The sequence below is a fragment of the Bos grunniens genome, chromosome 17 (genome assembly GCF_055505025.1).
Source record: "Bos grunniens cultivar Pamir isolate PY7600 chromosome 17, Bosgru_T2T1.0, whole genome shotgun sequence".
Taxonomy (NCBI): Eukaryota; Metazoa; Chordata; class Mammalia; order Artiodactyla; family Bovidae; genus Bos; species Bos grunniens.
The window spans coordinates 16,043,359-16,067,132 of record NC_141181.1 but is presented as its reverse complement, the minus strand read 5'-3'; the positions used below and the strand labels follow the sequence as shown (position 1 = coordinate 16,067,132).

General features: G+C 37.2%; 1 protein-coding gene across 9 annotated transcripts in view; it reads right to left on the bottom strand.

Moving 5' to 3' along the window:
- Positions 1–23,774, bottom strand: part of INPP4B (inositol polyphosphate-4-phosphatase type II B) — an 853,196-nt gene that overhangs the window by 27,853 nt on the left and 801,569 nt on the right. For all 9 annotated transcript variants that reach the window (XM_086346584.1, XM_086346591.1, XM_086346583.1 and 6 more), the window contains one exon: positions 23,028–23,182. In XM_086346584.1, the coding sequence (XP_086202710.1) occupies positions 23,028–23,182 (155 nt within the window). The remainder of the gene's footprint in view (positions 1–23,027; positions 23,183–23,774) is intronic.

The window sequence follows — 23,774 nt, the reverse complement described above, 5'->3', positions numbered from 1 at the left end:
TAGGTGTTAAACAAAAAATAAAAAGAAAAAAAAGATAGAGGCAAAGACTTGTGGGTTTTGCTACGCTTGTCACATGTTTGCTGAATGAGTGTGTAGCGGCACATATTTCTGTCAAAACATGGTGAAAAGATGAGTGAGAGAAACAGAGAGGCCGTGATCTGACAGAGATCAGGAGAAGATAAAATGACACCACAGGACTGTACGGTTCAAAACACTATATTTGGATTTTAGAAAAATTAGTCTGAAAATAATATACAGGGCAGATTGAAGCAGAGAGACTGGAAGCACAAAAAGCAGGAAAAAGAATATTGAAATAATCAAGGTGTGTGGCAAATAAGAAAGGACCAGGGTGGTGGAGAGAACCTGTCAAAGTCAGAGAAATGTTCAGGGGAAGAACTGACAGATTTTCAGTTGACGGACAAGTAATTAAGACTTGCATTGCTGTTTACGATGACACTGGTCCCAACTTTTAGACGCTGTCTTCATGAGCAGTGAGAGAACAATGCAGCATTGCCTGGTGTACTCATGACACTTTGGGACTAAGAGGAAGCAAATTGAAAGGATGGTACCTGCTACCCATAGGTTTTATACTCATTTTCAAAAATGAGTGATGGGAGAAGTGTGTCATATAGCACGCAAAGTATATGCAAACTGAACTGCTGTCACATGCAATTTAAATCCAGCAAAACAGTATCAAGTCACACGAAAGGACTTGTGCTAACTCAGATTTTGTTGGTTTTGTTTTGTGTAATTTGTGTGTTGACTTTGGCTTTGTAGTTGTATCAGTGCTAAAGGCATGGGGAGTTCATACCCGGTTTTATGTCTGGGTATATGTAAGTAACACTATACTAAAAATAACTTAAATCAGAAAGGAATTATGTAATAATTCTCTCTTCTAAAGAGGTCAGCACATGACTCAATTTTGAGACACAATATGTAATATAAATAAGGCTGTTATTTATATCACTGTCTTTGACATGAGAGTAGTTATCAGCGATGTTCAACTGAACAGTCTAAGCGGACTGATGAATGGGAGTCAAATGACAATGGGCTAGGAAGAAAATATGGGATTAAAAAGTAACAGCAGCAGTTGGGATCACAACCAGAAGTGTATATTGTATATGACAAATTCTGAAGGAAAACCATAAACTAAAGGAATATAAGCAGTAAAACCAACCATATAAGCTATGATTGATACTCAAGACTTAGTACAATGCTGTACTTGGCTAAAATATGAGTTTTGTGGTTATGTGGTGAACATTAAATATATTTCTTTCCAGAAAGGTGAATATATCAATAGGCAGGAATTTTATGGCCAAATTAATAAATGACAATTTGTAAGATTCATTAAAAGGCAAAGGCTTAAGAAATATGGAAGACAATCCAGGTGCCATATGTAATTACCTCAAACCACAAATCAGTTAACAAGAGGTCCATGGACTATACCCATGTGCCATTGATTTAGGAGCTGACTTTATGACTTATAGTCAAATTGTTGAGCTCTAGAACCACACAGCTAAAATACTGACATTCATTCTTTTAATTTCTTCCACTATATAAATGCAAATAATTCATTGAAAGCCAGTTTCCAAGAAATTGATTAGGGGATTATGAAGACCTGAATTTGCATAAATAAAATTCCAAAATTAATCTAGGTATGATCTAAGATTTTCATACAGAAACATGAAACTAACATTTATTAGGAGGTTTATCCTTTGGTTTTACAGAATTATATCCTAATGTGTTCCATTTTAGTAAAACAGGAATTAGCTGTCACTCTTATTACCTTAAAATACTTCCCCCTAGAGGAAGATTAATAAAAAGTAAACAGCTGATTGAAAACCAGAGTACAGATGATTAGCCTATCAATTCTTATTTCTACAAATTATTAGGTTTTCTAAGAAGTTCCCAGTAGATACCACAGTACATATTATATAATGATACCTAATAATTTGTAGAAATAAGAATCGCTACACTCAATATGCCAGCAAATTTGGAAAACTCAGCAGTGGCCACAGGACTGGAAAAGGTCCGTTTTCATTCCAATCCCAAAGAAAGGCAATGCCAAAGAATGTTCAAACTACTGCACAATTGCACTCACCTCACACGCTAGTAAAGTAATGCTCAAAATTCTCCAAGCCAGGCTTCAGCAATATGTGAACTGTGAACTTCCTGATGTTCAAGCTGGTTTTAGAAAAGGCAGAGGAACCAGAGATCAAATTGCCAACATCCACTGGATCATGGAAAAAGCAAGAGAGTTCCAGAAAAAACATCTATTTCTGCTTTATTGACTATGCCAAAGCCTTTGACTGTGTGGATCACAATAAACTGTGGAAAATTCTGAAAGAGATGGGAATACCAGAACAACTGACATGCTTCTTGAGAAACCTATATGCAGGTCAGGAAGCAACAGTTAGAACTGGATATGGAACAACAGACTGGTTCCAAACAGGAAAAGGAGTACGTGAAGGCTGTATATTGTCACCCTGCTTATTTAATTTATATGCAGAGTACATCTTGAGAAACGCTGGGCTGGAAGAAGCACAAGCTGGAATCAAGACTGCCGGGAGAAATATCAATAACCTCAGATATGCAGATGACACCACCCTTATGGCAGAAAGTGAAGAGGAACTCAAAAGCCTCTTGATGAAAATAAAAGAGGAGAGTGAAAAAGTTGGCTTAAAGCTCAACATTCAGAAAACGAAGATCATGGCATCTGGTCCCATCACATCATGGGAAATAGATGGGGAAACAGTGTCAGACTTTATTTTATTGGGGCTCCAAAATCACTTCAGATGGTGATTGCAACCATGAAATTAAAAGATGCTTACTCCTTGGAAGGAAAGTTATGACCAACCTAGATGGCATATTCAAAAGCAGAGACATTACTTTGCCAACAAAGGTCTGTCTAGTTAAGGCTATGGTTTTTCCAGTGGTCACGTATGGATGTGAGAGTTGGATTGTGAAGAAAGCTGAGTGCCAAAGGTTTGATGCTTTTGAACTGTGGTGTTGGAGAAGACTCTTGAGAGTCCCTTGGACTGCAAGGAGATCCAACCAGTACATCCTAAAGGAGACCAGTCCTGGGGTTCATTGGAAGGACTGATGCTGAGGCTGAAACTCCAATACTTTGGCCACCTCATGCGAAGAGTTGACTCATTGGAAAAGACCCTGATGGTGGGAGGGATTGGGGGCAGGAGGAGAAGGGGACGACAGAGGATGAGATGGCTGGATGGCATCACCGACTCGATGCACATGAGTTTGAGTGAACTCCAGGAGTTGGTGATGGACAGGGAGGCCTGACGTGCTGTGATTCATGGGGTGGCAATGAGTCGGACACGACTGAGTGACTGGACTGAACTGAGCATATATTATGGGCTTCCCAGGTGGTGCAGTGGTAAAGAACCTGCCCGCCAGTGTAGAAGCTGCGGGAGATGCAGGTTCAATCCCTCGGTCAGGAAGATTCCCCTGGAGGAGGAAACGGTAGTCCATTCCAGTATTCTTGCCTGGAGAATTTCATGGACAGAGGAGCCTGGCAGGCTACAGTCCATGGGGTCTCAAAGAGTCGGACATGACTGACACGTGTGCTCTTTTATCTTTTATTCACTTTACTGTTAATATTATACTTTCTCATTTTGTCCTATAATACATATACATTGTGATATTCTGAGATATAGATAAGCTTTTTTTTTTTTTCTTTGAACACTTATTTAACATCACAAATGTAACTGGTGTTCAGAGGAACACAAATTAGCAAATGGTTCCTTAACGAAAGTTCAGAATAAAGTTTAAAGCCATAGACTAATCAGAAAACTAAACCATTTACTCAAGTAAATATCTGCATACCAAGGTCATGATGGCTCACATGTTAAGTAGAAAATCAATTCAATTATTAAATAATTCTGACAAAATGCCTTATTCATCTACACATGTATTTAGAGTAGGTGCCGTTTTATTTTCATTTTTAACTAAGATAAATGTCTCAATTTTCTTTTTATTTAATAAAAGATGAAATCCAGGGCTGTCTTATAAACATTTGTAGATTCAGAACTCATCACTGCAAGAAAGCTATGTGAATATTTTATTATTGTAAGTCAAGATAAGACCACTTCTCTCATCTCTTCATTTTCTTTGGTAGCTTTATTTTGAACAAAGTATGAAATAATACACTATACTGAAATAATATGTTGTTCTGATTTCCTTGGAATCAACACTGTGTCTTTCTTAATCAAGAATAAACTATTTTATCACATTCCCATCATATTTAAAGTCTTTCTAGTATTTTACAAAATACCCTCATAACAATTTTGTTATTCTTTAGATATATTTCTTAAAAACATGCTTGTTTTTACTAGACTGAATAAAGCATTGTGCACATCAATTATATAATATTGGGTTGGCAAAAAACTTGTTCATTTCTGTAATGTAGAAAAATGCAAATGAACTTCTTAGTCAACCCAATAAATACAAAACATTTTCAAGAGTCAAGACATGCACAAATAACTTATTTTCCCTTGGTTTTCTAAAAACTCTAATGATTATTTTAGAACTTCTTAGTAATAATAGGAACTCTCCTGGTGTTATTTAGACACAGTTATTTGGAGGAAAGTTTCTTTTCAAGGAAGAGGATTAAAAACAAGGCCAGGGTACTATGACAGATATGAACCGCGTGGTACATAGGAAAGAGATGTAGACGAAGCATTGGGGAAACAGGTCCTGGGCTTAGGGCTCTGACTAGTGGCATTTACTTGAACCTAAATAGACTTAATTATTGTGTGTGTGTGTGTTTGTGTGTGTGTGTGTGCGCACACTCAGTCACTCAGTCATGCCCGACTTCTGTGACCCCATGGGCTATGGCCCGCCAGGCTCCTCTGCTCGTGGAATTTTCCAGGCAAGAATACTGGAGCAGGTTGCCATTTCCAACTCCAGGGGATCTTCCTGAGCTAGGGATTGAACTCTCATCTTTTGCATCTCCTGCACTAACAAGAGGATTCTTTCCCACTGCACCATACTTGAGAGAATTGGCCTTGATATTGTCTAAGCCTAAAGTCTACGTTCCCTCAGGATTTCCATCTATAGAATCCTGACTCTGCATTTCCAGCTCTTCACCCTCTATCATGTACCAGACACTGTATCAGATGAATAAATATGTACCTGCTTTCAGGGCTCAGAGAGGGAGGAAAGATCCAAATTATACAAATACCTACATCTCATGATGAATGTCTGTACAGTCAAGCATTGAAAAAGGAACAAGGAAGCATCACAGTGGGGGTATGATTCAGGGCAGACGTTATAAATACATGACCGTTTCCTAGGCAAATTAAAGGGAAGAATACAGCAGACACAGACAGTGGCCAAAGCACAGTGGCTTCAAGGACCCAGGGTTTAGGAGGAAAAGAGTTGTAGACAAGGAAAAGGCCAGGAAACGAGTGATGATGTGACAGGCTACTTACATGTTCTTAAGCATGCAGGGAACTGATCAGATGCGTGTTTCAACATAAATATGAGCCAGTACACCAAGGATGGGCTTCCAGAAGACGCTCTGGGGAGGGAATCTGGGGAGAAATGGTACTGCCTGATCTGACGCAGATACTAATTAGATGCCAACCTTCTGTGTTGCTAACAGAAAGGAAATCTGCATGTTTCTAGTCACTGGTGATAGTGGGGCCACTGGTATCTTATTAAGAAACACGAGAGACTCTGACTCATATTCTTTGCCCCAGTGTTGGGTCACCACATTCTCACATAAATAAAAGTTAAAATCGTACCTGCATTCATGTGCCTGCTTCTCAAAAACTACTTTAGATATGTTTGAATGCTTAACTCAGAATTTACCTGCATCTTCCAATCTCCAAGAAACTATGGAGAGAAGATAACTGACATGTAGAAAATTGTGGGAGAATAGTGACTTACACGCATTGGAGAAGGAAATGGCAACCCACTCCAGTGTTCTTGCCTGGAGAATCCCAGGGACGGGGGAGCCGGGTGGGCTGCCGTCTATGGGGTCGCACAGAGTTGGACATGACTGAAGCGACTCAGCAGCAGCAGTGACTTACTAATTACCGAGCTCTCTACCAGACAGTAAAAATGATACAATAAGAACCCCGATTCAGATCTTTCTTGTGTCGATTTTTACATGTTGACATAAACTCCAGCAACCTCATCCACTGGACGCTTAACTTATTCGTACTTGAATTCTGTCCTATTAAACATCTAAATCGGCACAGTCATTCATCCATGTCCACAAAATGCAATTTAGTACTTTAGTAATAAAATATTGAATGATGCCTATGACAGTCAAAGGAATGAATGTGTCTTCCTAAAAGCCTAAATGGTTTTAGGGAACTATTTGGACACTGGGGTGATCCGTTCTTTTTTTTAAAGAAATATTTTATGATTCTAATCAACCTATCACTAAATGTACTTAGTGATATATTATATTATACATGACCAACCTTTGCCATCATGTATTTTCTTTGGATAACACTGCTGACAGTGATGCATTAATTGAGAAACTTCTGATGGGGATGCAGTTCTATAGGTCATTTTAAAAAATCCTCAGATCACACTATAATGCTGTTCTGTCATCCTGTTATATAGTAATTAAAATACAACAAAATCTGACTGGCTGCCCTGTTCTCAGAAATAATTTGGGAGCCATAACAACCCTGTTTTTCATCTGTGTCTGCAGAACTGAATGCTTTCTGAATAGTATATGGAAACACTGCTACTGTATCTGAACATTTTGATATGCACATATGAGATAATCACTGCTGCAAGTTCAAGTTCATTACAGCCTCATTTCAAGTTCCAGCTGGGAATTAAACTAAAATTGAGACTGAAATGGGTTTTGTTATCCCTATTGAGCTACTTAGAGGAAGATGGCTCATAATGATAGAGCGAGTGATTGCCTCTTGGGTCTGAAAACACATAGAATTTGAGATGGTTCACTACATACACACACACAATAATCTAAAAATCAGATCATTCCACCAATAGTCCATAGAGTCCTTTTCTTTTTTTCTTTTATTGAGAACTAACTTAATTTTGAGTGTCTGCTTGCCCAGATTAAGGATTTGCAACATTGATTTTAATATTTTTCCAATCTATTACTAAGACTAGTGCTGTGATTATAGGAGGCTGCCTAGTCACAAAAGATTCCTAAATCATGTTTAAATATATTCACAGACATATAATGACATTGTTGAGCATTAAGTATTTAGGAAATGGAGATAGCAATATATATAAGTGATAATCTTTATTACACACTATTTATAAAAGAGGAATGGATGAAGGTCTTTATATCAGTTATCTTATTCAGAATGATCTGTTCTACTGAATTTGTATGGCTGCTTCACAATCATCTAATTTTAACTATAATCATTAGCTGAAGATTGCTTAGTAAGCATTTTGTGGTATGCACCACCAAGTACATACGTGTGTGTGTGTAAGATCCTATTGACTAGTTTGAACCTTTTAGATTCTTTATTAGCCTCATAATTTCAATGAATATTTCTTGTGGACTCACTCGTGTGGCATCTGTAATTCCAAAGTCACAGGAACCATGGAGCTAACTATTATCTATCCATTTTCAATAGCACAGTGCAGTAAAGTTGGATTGATGGTTAAATAAACCACTATCAATACTGATAATCACTGATTTCTAAGAGGCGTCTATAAAAAGATTGAAACACTACATGCTTTTTTGCCACTTTTAATGATACACACGACTCTGAGGTACCGATGGACTCTGGAGTTTTCATACGGAAGAGGCCGGGGTAAACACCACCATCAATCCCAGATTCATAAACTAAAATGGGTCTTTGTCAAATAGCAAAGTCATTTTCTCTCTTTTCTCTGACGCTCATGTATACTTTAAGGTTGATAATATAATGCCTATTAAATTCTTGATACAAGTCAACAGCAGAAAGGAGACATTTAATCTAACTACTTGTGTCCCATTCACAAATAGCATTAAAATAAACATTATTTTATCATGAGGCTATTATTTTTCAGATGGTTTAATTTTTTTTTCTTAGAGCATTTTTGAGGAAGCTATTTTAGCTCTAATTTGCTCTCTATTTCAACAGCATATGATAGCATAAGAGGTTAGCTCTCCAGTTCAATATTATGTTTAAAGCACTGAAGAATTCATATACTACTCTCCCTTGACAATTATGAATCAGATACTCAAGAACAAGAAGGGTTTGAGATTTAAAGAAACTGAACTGTGGTGTTGGAGAAGACTCTTGAGAGTCCCTTGGACTGCAAGGAGATCCAACCAGTCCATTCTGAAGGAGATCAGCCCTGGGATTTCTTTGGAAGGAATGATGCTAAAGCTGAAACTCCAGTACTTTGGCCACTTCATGCGAAGAGTTGACTCATTGGAAAAGACTCTGATGCTGGAGGGATTGGGGGCAGGAGGAGAAGGGGATGACAGAGGATGTGATGGCTGGATGGCATCACTGACTCAATGGATGTGAGTCTGGGTGAACTCTGGGAGTTGGTGATGGACAGGGAGGCCTGGTGTGCTGCGATTCATGGGGTCGCAAAGAGTCGGACACGACTGAGCGACTGAACTGAACTGAACTGAACTGAATAGGAAAATTAAAGTAAAATTCTATGTTGCAGCAGTAATATTTAAAAAAAAATAATCTGGTTTTACAGCAAATGGGGAGGGTTCTTACACAAAAATTCATTCATGATTATCTGTTGCAAGGTGTCTGGCCCCTAACAAACTTCTCTTCATTCGTGGAATAAAGGATGGAGGTGAATTTGGGTTTAGTAGTTATGATGTTTACAACAATTGAGAGGAGGTCAACTCAAACTGAAACTAATGGGAGAAACTAATAGGTTTGGTTTGCATCGCAGAGTTCTCTCCCAGATGTACTCATTGTCTTGGTTGTGTCATCAGGCTAATGATGCCAGTTATAAAGGTATAAACAGGTTAAAAATCATGGAGAAAACCAATGTATTTGGAGAGGGATAAGGGCTCCTGGACCTGGATACCTATAAAAGTCATATTTCTAGCCTTTTTTAAGGTCATTACCTTTTCAGAAATCATAACTTTAAAAAGTAATCTACTTTTAATATTTACTGTCAATATGTGGCAATCTTAGGCCTTTAGCAAAACATACTGAAAATTAGAGAATAATCAATAGTTTTTAAAAAGAAAACCAGAACATTAATGTCTCTTATGGGTAGAATATGTTCATTCTTAATTTACCCATCTCATAATAATACCAGGGTCACCTTCTTTCTGAAGCACCAACAGAGTTCCATGCACCCCGCTACCACATCTCTGGGAATCAGCTGCTCTCTTATCTTTGTTTCCAAAGAAGTTTACACATAATATCATAAAAACTTAATCTGCCATTATTTATTTGCTTGCATTTCTCTCTCAGAAGGCTATGAAGCTTTTTGAGGACAAAGGACACCTCATATTCACAGATACTGGGTTGGCCAAAATGTTCAACCTGGTGTTTTGGCTGACTTACGGAAAAATACAAATGAACTTTTTGGCCAATCCAATATCTATCTATCTATTTATATTTAATGTGAAGCATGATGTTCAGCAAATAATATGAACTCAAAAACTTCTTTCTTCTGTAAGAGAGAACTCCGAACCACCCATTTCTTATGGTTAATGGCTTCCGCCATAGTGGCATAACAACCCGGAATAAAATGAAATACTTTTGTAGGAAGAATTAATTGGGTTCTGGTCAACCAAGAATAGCCTATAGAGCCCCTGTGTTGCAGAAAGAAACAGGAGGAAGAAGTAGGTCATCACCAGGCTGGAAGTTTGCCCTTTGTGATGGTAAGTAGACCTTGAGGGAGACTTGGCTCCAGCCTAACAATGGCACAAAATTGAGCTTGCTCAGGTGTCTGACTATCCACTTCACTACCTGCCTGGTACTTTGTGGCTTTTATGAGAAAAAGTAACTATACAAGTCCCATGCAACTTTAGCTCCTCACTGACACCCTGTTCTTTTTGCCATCATTACCATGCTTGTTCAGTGGGGAACTGAAGTGAACTTGAACCAAATCCAACTTGCATATGTCACCACCTTGCAAACTTGGTTAAGACTTTGTGGTCTGGTTAGGCCAACAGTCAACCACAAATTGGTTTCAGAGTCATTACATGCTATTACACATGAGTAAGTTTTGGTTTTACACCTCGTGTGATTTTTCAATGTAGGTATTTCACTGTATCCAAAAGATTGCTTTCGTGAATATCGCTTTTAAATATTCATTTTCTTATTTATATAAAATTTTAAAGTCCTTAAATTACCTATTAATTAGATATCATTGTTTAGAAATATATTCTATTATAAATCTCAGCCCTGTTTCTTAAAGCATAGAAAATATACAATATGGCCACCATACTTATTTGGGCCTTTATACTTATCTCAGAGGTAAGGTTGACAAGAATAAACATATATATATATTTAAGTTTTACTGCAAAATATCAATTATCCCAGTAGAGCTCAAGAGAAAGCTTGCTAGAGAGTAGTATATATGAAAAAGGACTACATGTTTCAATTTATTACACAGTGAGAAAAAGTTGTTTTATAAAGGTCATGAAATTTATGGATCCAAGAACAAAGAAAGAAATACAGATCGGGAGAGACATCCTAGGCTCTTAGAAGCATGCACTTGGCCTCACGCTGCTTCCTTAGGTGGGAGCCACTGAGCAAGTCATTCAGCCCCCTGGGGGAGGTTTTCTCATCTTTTTTTTTTTTTTTAGGTTTTCTCATTTTAAGACTTAATCCTTAGGCTATAAAATAAAGTTTCGGGAAGTTCATATTCGTGAAGTGCTTAGAAAAGTGCCTGGTAGATTGTCAGCATTATATAAAGAAAGGAAGAAAGGGAGAGATGAAGGGAAGAAAATGCAGACCTTTGTTCTGTTTTATTCCGTTTTCCATATTACATTTAGAACATGGTGTTGAATTCTGCTTGTAATCATTTACACAGGGCATTATGTGGAATCTCGGGAAATGGTACAGATGCACCTACTTGCAGGGCACGAACAGAGATGCCGATGTAAAGAACTGCAGAGAATGGACATGTGGGCACGGCGGGGGTCGGTGGGGGGAGAGGGGGCGACGGGATGACTTGGGACGTCAGGATTGACGTATACACACTACTGTGTATAAAACAGACAGACAGTGGCGAGCTGCTATATTATAGAGCACAGAGAGTTCAGCTCAGTGCTCTGTAGAGACCTAGAGGGGCGGGATGGGGGAGAGGGTGGAAGGGAGGCTCAAGAGGGAAGACATGTATGTATACATATAGCTGATTCATTTAATTGTACAGCAGAAAGTAACACAACATTGCAAAGCAATTATATGCCAATAAAAAAAAAAGAATGCATTGAGAGATCGTGGCAATATAGTTGAGAAAGGGCAGAAGGAGTAACATCTAGTTTCACATCTTAAGAGGATTCAAACAATTAAGCAGAACACAGCAACAATCTTCAAATACTTGCAGGCTGACAAAAGCCAGGAAATACTGACTCCATGTTGATCTAGGCAGATGAGTGGATTAATGACCGGGAATTCGAGGGTGACAGATTTCAGCTAAATATGAAGGCAAATTTTATAAAATGTATAGCTGTCCAATTATGGCATGGGTTGATACACAAAGTAAGCACCTCCCCACTATTGGACATGTACAAGTAAAGGTTAGCTGACAATCTGTCAGGGATATTGTATAAAGAATCCCTGCCTTGGTTGGCAGGGTCACTAGGTAATCTCTAAGGTCCTTTCCAAATACTAAGCCTTAAAATACCATTAGTATGAAAAGTTACAAGTGCACAGAAATGGAAGTGGTTTGAAAACTGACTTTTAGGAGAATAATAATCAAGGTTTGAAAAACATTTTATTCTATACCAAAAGCTTGCAGTCCTTCACCAATTCATGTAAATATTTAGGGGAAGTTGATGTGTCAAGATATGATTATCTTTTGTTTCTCAGTTTGTCTCATTTTGAGACATAACATGATGGATTTTTTTTTTTTTTTACTTACTATTAAACTTAGCACTTGAAACACTAGTGTAAGAATGGGTATCTCTCTCACAAGTCATAGTGACTGGGTCATCTGAAGTGAAAGTCGCTCAGTTGTGTCCAACTCTTTGTAACTCCATGGACTGTCCATGGAATTCTCCAGGCCAGAATACTGGAGTGGATAGCCTTTCCCTTCTCCAGGGGATCTTCCCAAACCAGGAATAGAATCCAGGTCTCCCACACTTCAGGAGGATTCTTTACCAGCTGAGCCACAAGGGAAGCCTGGATCATCTCAATCAAGATGTAATTTACAAACAAGATCAAATTAGGTCCAAGCAAAGCAAATATTAAATAATTTATATATGTATTTATGTATATAAACATATATATATTGCTTAATATCTATATCTTTGGCCTTGAAAGTAAGTCAAAGAGTAATATTAAAAAAGTTCATTGTCATTTACTTTTTCACTTATTTTATTTTATTTGGATCATAAGTTTTGTAAGGATGACAAACTCATTTTGACCAAAAAAAAAAAGTGACTTTAGTCTATTCTCTGAAGTGGATTTAGACTGCTCCCTCAAACACAGAGATTTAACCTTGCTCCAGTATATGCTCTCACTGCTGCTCAGAGAAGTATATCTTCTCACAGTCGAATCAGTTCAGAATCAAGAAGGAATGTCCTGTTTCTCCAGCATGTCCTTACCCACCATCACATTAGATACAAGTACAGAACCTTTCCTAGTGGCTCAGATGGTGAAGAATCTGCCTGCAATGCAGGACACCTGGCTTCAATCTCTGAGTTGGGATGATCCCCTGGAGAAGGGAATGGCTACCCGCTTCAGTGTTCTTGCCTGGAGAATTCCGTGGACAGAGGCGCCTGGTGGGCTACAGTCCATAGGGTCACATAGATTAGGATATAAGTGAGCTGGTATCTTTCTTTCTTTCTTATCTACATAAATCAGAAAGCTTATTTCCCCCCTGCATCTTGAACAAATATATGTCCAGATTTGTTCGAGATATTTTTGTTTCATTTTTTCTTGATTGTGATCAAATTAATTCAATCAAAGTTTGTTTCTTTACTAATTGAACTTCAGGAGGAACTTAGCAGAGTTCAGCAACATATTGGCAAAATGTGCTAATACTATTTTAACATTTAGGTGGAGAGATGGATATTCAAAGGGAATTACTTTGAAATTTAACTTAAAACTAAAAAAATATACACATAAATTCATTTTTCATTAGCATTACTAAATCAACATACCCATATCCTCATCCCTTTTTAAAGTATGGTATATTTCTCATTTTCCTTTCACTCCAATGTCTGTACTAAGATTGTTAGTGTTTCCTTCTTTTCTTATTCAAGCAATGTGAGCAAAGGTAGCAAAATAACCATACACACATTTATCATAAAACTATGTAAAGCAGATTGCAAAAAAAAATGCCTTTCTTTTATCTTGCCATAAACAGAAACAAAATAGTTTCCATCTTCCATTATGAACGGAAACTATAACCTTAGTAGCATAATATTGTAATTTATAAAAGAACTTCAAAGACTGTATTTTGAATTTATAACTGACTACATGAATATCAAACTGTATTACTTTCTAAAAATAGATTTATTTAACCTCCAAATAAAGTTTCATGATTTAGAATTATTTTCCCATTATCTAGGGTATCTATTAGCTGCTTAGGAACCACACAATCTATTAGCAACTTTAAAGTTATTAACATAAACAGTTAAATCAACCATATTTATGTAATCCAACCACAGAGGAAAAAGATTAAACTCAGCAAATGCTTGTTGTAGTCTGGGCTTTCCACACACTTCTCATGATCAGGCTGAACCCATGGCAAGTCTATATAGCTGCGTAAGTTGCCCTTCTACTTTATGACCATGTAATATTTGATCACATGGACCCCGTATATATGCTTCCCTGGTGGCTCAGATAGTAAAGAATCTGCCTGCAAAGATCGAACCTGGGTTCAATCTCTGGATCAGGAAAATCCCCTGGAGAAAGAACCGGCAACCCACTCCTGTATTCTTGCCTGGAGAATTTCATGGACAGAGAAGCCTGGTGGGCTACAGTCCATGGGATTGTAAAGAGTCGGACACGACTGAGTGATTAACACACACACACATACACAACCTACATATATTCATGGGAGTTTTTCTTTTTTATAGGAAAAGTGGTTTTCCTTTTTTTTTTTTTTTAATTGGGACTGGAGAGCAGAAGGAAGGAATTTTCAATAAATGTATCTTTTTCAAGAGCACCTGCTATAAAATCAATTCATTCTTGTAAAGGGAAGACATTTCCCCTGTCTTTTTCTAGCAAAAATAATATCTCTTGACAGTGCTAAGATGCCTTTTCCTCACTTTTGTTCTAGTCTTTCCAAGAGAAAAAAAATCTTTATCACAAAATCAAATAAAACTGTTATAAAAATTCCATCTCTGAGTTTGTTATAAAATTAAACTGGGGAACAGAAACTGAACAACCGATGAATCTATTGTATTTCTATTTTCTAGAGCAACAGAGCAGTCAAGGTGATTTGCAAACTCTGTGGCATACAAAAATATTATTTTCTCAAATAGTTGAGAGAAGAGACATCATTTTGAAAATACATAAATTCAGATACTTCCATGTAAGAAACTAGTTTTTCCTTTTTTTTGCAGTTAAAAAAAAACAAACCTCTAGATCAATATTATTCAACTTGATTTGATGAGTGCTAAGAGCAGATCTAGGAAAAGTCTTGAGCCTAGTAGATAAGGAATGCTTTATGTGATTTTATTCTTAAGTATTTACATCCCATCTTGCTTTAAGAAGAATTTAAGGCAATCTAAATGGATACATAAAATGTAGTAAGTTATCAAGAATGGGTTGTGAGAAAGAGCTATACAGGGCAAGGGTTGTGTCATAAAACTGAACCAAAAATGAAGCCACTATATTAAAAATAGAAAGCTTATAAAAGAATGATATACATTTGAAGTGCCCAGAACACTTACATTATTCATTTTAAGTTGAAAATATCATAAGTCAAAACTGCATTTAATGCATCTCACCTACAGATTGCTAAAGCTTAGCCTAGACTACCTTCAGCATACTCAGAACACCTATATTAACCTACAGTGGCATAAAAATCATCTAACACAAAGCTTATTTTATGATATGGTCTTGAATATCTCATGTAAGTTATTAAATATTGTACTGAAAGTGAAACAAAGAACGGTTTTACTTAACATGACATCCTGCTGTCTACTATGCTGGCTTGAAAAGTATCACATGCGACTTGTTACTACTAATCAGCTACCAATTTTGTAAACGATATGTTTTATAAATTACACCCTTGATCCCTATAAAGATGTCATTCACAATCCCATAAATTCTGATGGGCTCAATGAATGGAAGAGAATGTGGTGTAATTGTGCATATTATATTTTTGCCCACAGGACTTGAGATCATTATCCTCAGATACAAATGTATTACACAGGGCATTTGAACTCGGTCATCTGTGATCTTCTGATCAGGAGAAAAGTTTGCAATATTTTGACTGCTTTTTTCATAAACTCTATTGCCTCCCGGTCCAGTTTTCATTAGATAGCCTGTGAAGACATTCAGTTTGTTACCCTGGGCTAGTGACTGAGCTCTACAGTCAAAATTCAGGTTAGAAGGAGAGTTGAAACTCTTTTAATGAAAGTGTTTTCTTGAGTATAGTAAGCACTTTGACAAAGTCAGGAATTTTTATGCAGTACACTGACAATACATTGATTTTAATAGTTTCGAATTTATTCTCATGTGCTCTAGGGCAAACATAACAAACATAACAAGTGCATGAATTCATGGACATCCTTGCCCTGGTCAAGACTACAATAAATGTCTATTCAGGTGACAGCTGTAGAAAAATCGTTAGGTAGTTAAATGAATAACTGAGATTTGGGTAGCATTACTGTATGGGAATGGAATGCCATAACAAACCTGGAAAAGACTCATTAGAAGATCCTGATGCTTGAGGGATGAAAGACTGAGGGCAGGAGAAGAAAGAGATGACAGAGGATGAGATGGTTGGATGGCATCACCAATTCAATGGACATGACTTTGAGCAAACTCCAGGGAGACTGTGGACAGGAAAGCCTGGCATGCTGCAGTTCATGGGGTCACAGAGTTGGATATGGCGTAGTGACTCAACAACAGCAGCCATAAAGTTGTAAACTTTAAAGCAAATAGGATTTGAGATAGAACTACGATATGTGTTTCATGTCCATACATATTTTTGATTTTCTCTTTGAATACAGCATTCAAGTTCAACAATATGAGGCTACACCACTAGCTTCGTTGAGTCTTGTATTTCAACTTCCTGGGAGCATAGATGAACTTGCTGGATTTCAGCATAGCCATGGTCCTCACATCATTCAGGCCTGGGCTGCCTGTATCTCTAGCTTCTCTAATGAGAACAAGTCATTCCTAGGACTAGTTTCTGCTATACCTCATTTTCCAAGAACAAAAGCATTAATCATCTCCCTAATTGCCAAGAGGTTTTTGTTGTGTCTCAGCTGGAAGTTTCCTTCCCTTGTCTAAAAGGGAGCTCTAAAAAGTCTCAGATTACCTCATAGGCTCCTGTCAAAACACTGCATTTCACTTTCCAAACCCAAGAGATTTTTCTGTCCTATTTCACTGTGCTTTCATTTTTAAAGAAAATAAACAAAACAAATAAAAATGTTCTTTAAAAAAAACTACCACTTCTGAAACCCTCTTTTCTAGAACTTGATTTAAATGCAATAAACCAGTGCTTTATAAATGCTGGGACCTTTTTGGAAAGTCCCAGTTATATGCAAACCCCCACTATATGAAACAATAAAGATCAGCTATCAAGAGTGAAAACCAGGATGGCCAGGAACTATTTAGAAAGATGTTCAATATATTATATTATTGGGAAAATACTAATTAAGCCAAGATATCATTTTTTTACTCATTGGATTGGTAAATAAAAAAAAATCAAAAACAAAACTCATAGTACAAATATGGGGTCATGTAAAAAAAATGGAAGCATGTGCATGCCTAATAGAATATAAATTAGTGTAGGGCCATAGGGTAGCATCTAGTAATATTGAAAATATGAATACCGTCCATTCCACTTACAGGTTTACCCACCGTTATGCTCGTATTCATAACTATACATGTGAATATGTCTCTTTCACTATTGCTTATAGTACCAAAATATCAGAAACAACCCAAAATTCGATAGAGGAATAGATGAATTGTGGTCTATGCACACAAAGGAATACTATACAGCTATGAAAAGGAAAGAACAGACCTTATGTGAACACAGATCTCAAAAAACATAACATCAGCTGAGGAAAATGAATTGCTGAATGTGACACACACCATGAGAACACTTTTATAAACAAAAACCTCTAATAAATGTGAGGAATTAATAAATAATGCTCTTAGCCTGGGCCACTTAGATATTCCTAGTCAAGAACTCTTAACTTTTCTTTGCTACTTACCTAAATTGTACTAATCCTCAAGACACAATACAAATTCTACCTTCCTCTGGACCACTCCAACCCATAATGATTCCTTTTCCCCTGTGATCCACTCTAATAATAATAGTTTTAAGTATGTGACCTCATCTATGTCATATTCTCATTGTGGTGACTAATAAAGGTTCCTCCTAGAGAATGTTTCATGTAATTCTTAGTGTGCAGCAAGAACTCACTGACCCTTAGCTGTTGTTATTATAAGTTTTGGTATCCCTGTGTTTAGCCTAGTACTCTGCCGTGCTGCTGCTGCTGCTAAGTCACTTTGTCGTGTTCAACTCTGTGCGACCCCAAAGACAGCAGCCCACCAGGCTCCTCTGTCCCTGGGATTCTCCAGGCAAGAACACTGGAGTGGGCTGCCATTTCCTTCTCCAGTGCATGAAAGTGAAAAGTGAAAGTGAAGTCGCTCAGTCGTGTCCGACTCTTCGCTACCCCATGGACTGCAGCCCACCAGGCTCCTCCATCCATGGGATTTTCCAGGCAAGAGTACTGGAGTGGGGTGCCATTGCCTTCTTCGGTACTCTGCCATAGTACTCAATAAATGTTTACATTTGACTGCAACCATGATGGAGACATATTTCTGCTAATGATAACATTTGCCCAGGTCATCTCCTGAGGTGGGGTCCTGGCTCAGTAGTTACTAGACACTCAGTCAAATCTGTGGGCATTTGGGAGTTTGACGTTCCCAAGTTTCACTGGTTGATGCTGAGGCACTGCTCTGTGGGAATCAATCATGAACACTAAACTCTTATTTAGTTTAAATAGGAGTTAAACTCAGATGCTCCTAGATTGTCCTCATGTTATTAGTTGAACTGTGTTAGTCAAAGTCACTGAGGGAGTTTAAGCCTTTTAAAACAAGTATTAATCCTGGGAGTTTTCTTCTAAGATCTTGAACACCTGGGGAATTCCTCAATTTCAGGAACCTCAGAGGCGGCACTTTTAGAGAAACATGGGACAAGAAAGGTTACACAGGGTAGCTTAAAAAAATGCGGAAAGCATGAACACTTACTAAGTGGAGCACCTAATATCTGCCAGGCATAGAGAATTCAAATAGTTGATCTCATTTAACATGATGCCTCCAGGAGAGAGAGATAAGTTATCCCTGGTTTACAGGTAAGGAAACTGAGGTCTGGAGATTAATTAACTTAAAAGCTGCACAGCAAATAATTTCCAGAATAAGCATTTAATCACAGGCCTTCTTGATTTTAAAAATCCATGTTTGTGGCAGAAGTTAAACTTATTTAAATTAGATTCATTTATATTTCATTGCATTAAATTAAATAAAAAACACATTCCATACACTTATTTATCTAGGTCCTTAGTTAATAATTTGAGGAACTGAGAGAAATGACTTATTTGGAAAGGTGTGTCTAAAACTGGTAATGGCTCTGAATGTTAAACTCCATACTCACAGGGTCTCAGGTTAATAGTACTTGAAAACAAAATTAAATATCAATACAAAACACATTAGGGAAAAGAAAGAAATCTGAAAATTACTACTTCTAGTAGCAGAACAACCTGACACATATAAATATATGAATAAGATAGCCTAAAATTAGCACATGCATTTTGTTTAGGAAATTGAATGGTTTTTGGTAGGGCATTCTTTGATTTCTCCAGAAAGAGCAGTTCTGTATTGGTGGGTCATCTGTGGATATCTTTTTAAGAGATAGTTGCTCCAACGTGATTTTTACAGACGTGTACTCTGCTGCATCTTTCACCTTAGCAGCGGCTGAAGTAACAACATCCTAAGTGGTGTAAGTTTTCACACTATTATTAGCAAGCCTAAGAAGATGGTGACCTCATCTGGGCTTATTACTGTGATTTGTCACAGAGGCAGGCTGAAATAATGCAGCAGACACACCACTGAAACTCTCAAGGGAAGAGAGAACTCTAAGTGATAATGAAGAAACTGTTCCCACTTGTGCCGTTCTACACAAACATGTCCCTTTCCAATAGTCAAGAGATAACTGAAAGCTTCAATTACCCATGTCTGCGATGCTTCTTATTCACTTCAATATTTGAATTAGGGGATAATATGAAATAATGGAAACTCTTCTCCGACTAGTACAATCAAACAAAAGCTAAAAAAAAGAAGGCCAAAGTGGAAAGAAGACTAAGGAAGGAAGACATGTTTCTGTCTAAACACAAATGATCTCCATGACTTGAAAGTGAAGCCCACAAGAGAGGAAGTCATGAGAAATAAAACCTGTACTGACATCAGTAGATTGAGGTCATTTATTTACAAAGCAGAACATTTCATAAGTTACACTCCCTGACACATAAATTTCGTGTTGAGAATATGACATTCAACAGGATGATAGAACTCAATAAGGCTGATAGGCCTTTTAATCTCTCTCTTGTGAATTAAATATTTACTAAAATAGAATGATTAAAGCCCTGTATCTTAAGAGGGATAAATAGGTTGGATGCTGAAATATACCCTGATTAATCTTACTAAAGGCATCTCAGCTATCTTTAGAGTCATTACAGAATGACAGATTGCAGAGTAATACAGCATAAGGAAAATAAAAGTTACAGACTGACAGCTAAACAACATGGTGTCACACTGTTACACGCACACACACACCATCCTAGAGTTCCCCTCAAAGGAAAACAACAGAGAACAGGCATTTTCATTTTAATTTACTTTTAAGTGACAATTAAATTCCCCAACACAACTATTTTTGGATAAAATGTGACATTTAATAATCTAGTCAAATGTTGTATTTTTAAATGCAATCCTAACTGTCTTTTAATCAAATATAAGTTTGAAAGTTCCTACTAAATGTGCTTTTTGCAAAAGCATTGGGACAAGAAAGCTCTTAGCACTCAACGGTGACTTCAGTATCAAACAACTGAGTGCTGATACTGCATTCATTCTTTATTTAAAAATAAAAATGCTGCTGATTATTCAGCCATCATTTTATGAACTTCTGCTATAGATATCAAGGAAGAATTTGGCAATACACATACACTTCAAAGAAAGGATAGATATACCAGGTTTATAGTCGTATCATAAAGTCTTTAGAGTCAGTTACTGAAGGGTCATGTACATTTTCAAGGTGGTATTGAAATAGCTTATTTTCTTAAATAGACAAAACATTGCATGCAAAACCTTATTTACAAGATTTTAATATTAATATATGGTATTGGAGTCAGACCATATGTCATAATATATTTGCAAAAATACACAAGGCTCATAATTGCCTAGACTTGATTGTCTCAGGAAGATCAAGACCCTTGATATTTATTTTTCTAACAAGTACCATACAGTGATTGTTCTCAAGTGTTGTTCTAATCATGTAACACATATCAGTTCATTTAATCCTTGAGACCTTCCTAAGAAGGGCTATTATTATTAGCTTATTTGTTTTACATAAGGAGAGGACTGAGGTACCAACTTGCCTCAGGTAGTAAGGCAGGATGAGATTAAGTTCCTCTTGGCTGGTAAGTGGCACGTGACCTGGGTTCAAACTCAGGACAGCTGGCTCCCAAGTCCCTTCCTCCCATCTACTCTTCCCTGTGGCCAGAGCTTATAAAGCTATGGGCTTGTAAGATGGTACCCAAAGAGGGAGGGTATGGAAGTTATTTAAGACAATAATATATCTTATTTCCCTTAAACATACACACACACACACACACACACACACACACAGAGACAAGTTCTCACACTCTCACACAGTACTCACATGTACAAAAAACCAAAGGCTAAATTTGTCAGATTGGAAATTTACATATATATATGTGTGTGTGTGTGTGTGTGTGTGTGTGTGTGTGTATCACCAAAGTAGTGGGGATATGGAAGTCATGGTCTTCAATATTTTTGGATTAAATTTCTAGTGCCTTACTTTAGGTCACAATCTAAAACTTAACCCCCATAAATGTTATGTCGTTAGCAAACATACTGACATATAATATTAGTTCCTCCAGCCTTTATACGTTACCAAAATATTTAGTTATATATTTCAACATGTATATGATAGATACACCCTTTATTTACCAGTTGGAAAAAATACCTTTCTAATTTAAGGGTCCTCTCTTACCTCTATCTTAAATAAACAAGTAACAAATTCAACTTGCAAATTATGTTGGTTGACTCATTCCAGTCCTCTGAGGTCTCTGACCTGGAATAGTATGTGGCCTGCCCTTCACAGCTGGCATCTTTGTTCCATCCATAGTGATATTTGTACTTCTTAAATGCACAACAGAAGGTTTCATACTCAGATCCTGAATCTCCCCTGTGAGTGCTGAGATAATTTTTGAAAAAAGTCTTTTCTAACAACCAAATGTGTTTGTATGGCTGAGATGCTCATGTCAGGCCTCAAAGACATCCTCATACACTTATCCAAAAGTTATGGTAGAATGCCACTGAACAAAGAAAATGCCAAGAGACATGAAATGGGGTAAAAGCGAGGGCTTCAGAAACCTCTCATTAGCGGGGAAAACACACAGCACAGAAAGAGCACAGGCGAGCGTCGCTTCACCATGGAGAGACCAGAGCAGTTAAGAGAAAAGTGAAGCTAATGACATGCCAGATGAGCAGCAGCCTTCTCAGTGCATCATATGACGTTCCTTCTTGCAATCTGGGAGCCTGTCCAGTGTTTCCTGTGGTGCTTTTGAGTCAGTCTTTGTAGGAAAGAGATAAGTTCCCTAAAGTTTCTAATTAACGTATGTCCTTGCTGATAGACCCTGGGAAAGAGGCACTTCTTCCTTTCCATTACGGCTTATATTTTAGATTTAATTACTGTAGAAATGAATCAGGAAACATGACTTCAGGCAGAACATTTTAAATGTCGGCGGAGTGATCATATTAATTCTCCATTTTAAAGGATCCATTATCCCATCTTTACGATGACTGATGTGAAAATAATTTTAGGAAAGAGGTTAAAGATGGGAAGACCCTACAAGCCATGGTAGGATGACCCATGTGATGCCATTTTTTGGATAGCTGATTTGTTTGGATAAAGATTTAGTTTTATTTTATGTGTACACTTAAGGACTTGTACATAAAGGAACTGTACTCTTCTTCAAGTGTTTTACATGAAGGAACCTGAGCCCTTCAACTTGAGTTTAAATGTGTTAATGAAATATATCCTCCATTCACATGATCAAAATCTGGTCACATTTTTTACTGCCTAAAATGAATAGAGGGAATACTTAAAATTATTTTATCTTTCATGTCATGAGCTCAAAGTCAAGGAAATGCAGTGAAGTTACTAAATGTTTGGTCCTCCAGTAAAATACGTATTAGGAAAAAAAAAAACCTTAAAATAAAAGAAAAAATAAGGTCTTACTGTACAGCACTGGGAACTATATTCAATATGCTGTGATAAACCATAATGGAAAAGAATATGAAAATGAATATATATACATATGTATAACTAAATAATTTTGCTGTACAGCAGAAATTAACACAATATTGTAAATCAACTACACTTCAATAAAATTTTTTTAAAAAGAAAGAAGTTGAAAACATGTGGGCTACCTTCTCATACAATCCAGTGCTCGGATAAAGAAGTCCTTGTGTAACTGATGCTCATCTCTCAGGATTGAGCACTGTTCAAGCGTCACGGACATCGATGTCCTGTCTTTGGCACTTTTACAACAGGTGAAACGAATGCCATTTAGTTTGCGACAAATCTGTAACAGACATAGAAACGGTTTCTTGTTTATTTGTAGATTACTCTCAAGCATCAGAGTCCTCTAAACACTCCTAGTCTAAACTTACCAAATTTATGCTAATTTTATGAAAGTCAACTATTTCAATATGCCCTGTGGAAAGGAAAAATAATACCTTTTCATTTCAAAAGCTGATGGAATAGATTTAATTTATTTAGCTCTTTGTACATGAGGTGTGGGGCTGTTGAAGGCACGTAAGATGGTAAATATTCCTCAGAGAGAGCGATGCTCTGAGAGGGTATCTAAGCTGCAGGGGCTAATGATAATAATCACAGCTCAGAAGTAACATCTTATTAGTAATGGGGGAAAAAAAATCTGTATTTCCTGGATAAGCCCTTTGAATCTTAAAGAGCTAATACCTTCTCACATATGTTTGAAATAACTTTTGCTAATCTCTGTGGGATAGTATGAGACTTTAAACATCCACGTGGTGCCAAGTGCAGCAGATAAGGAAACCACTCATCAATGTAACTAACAAGAACTAGGACGCCACAAATGGCCACTGTTAATTGCATATCTACTGTGCACCCGGCACAATGCTAATAAATTTCAC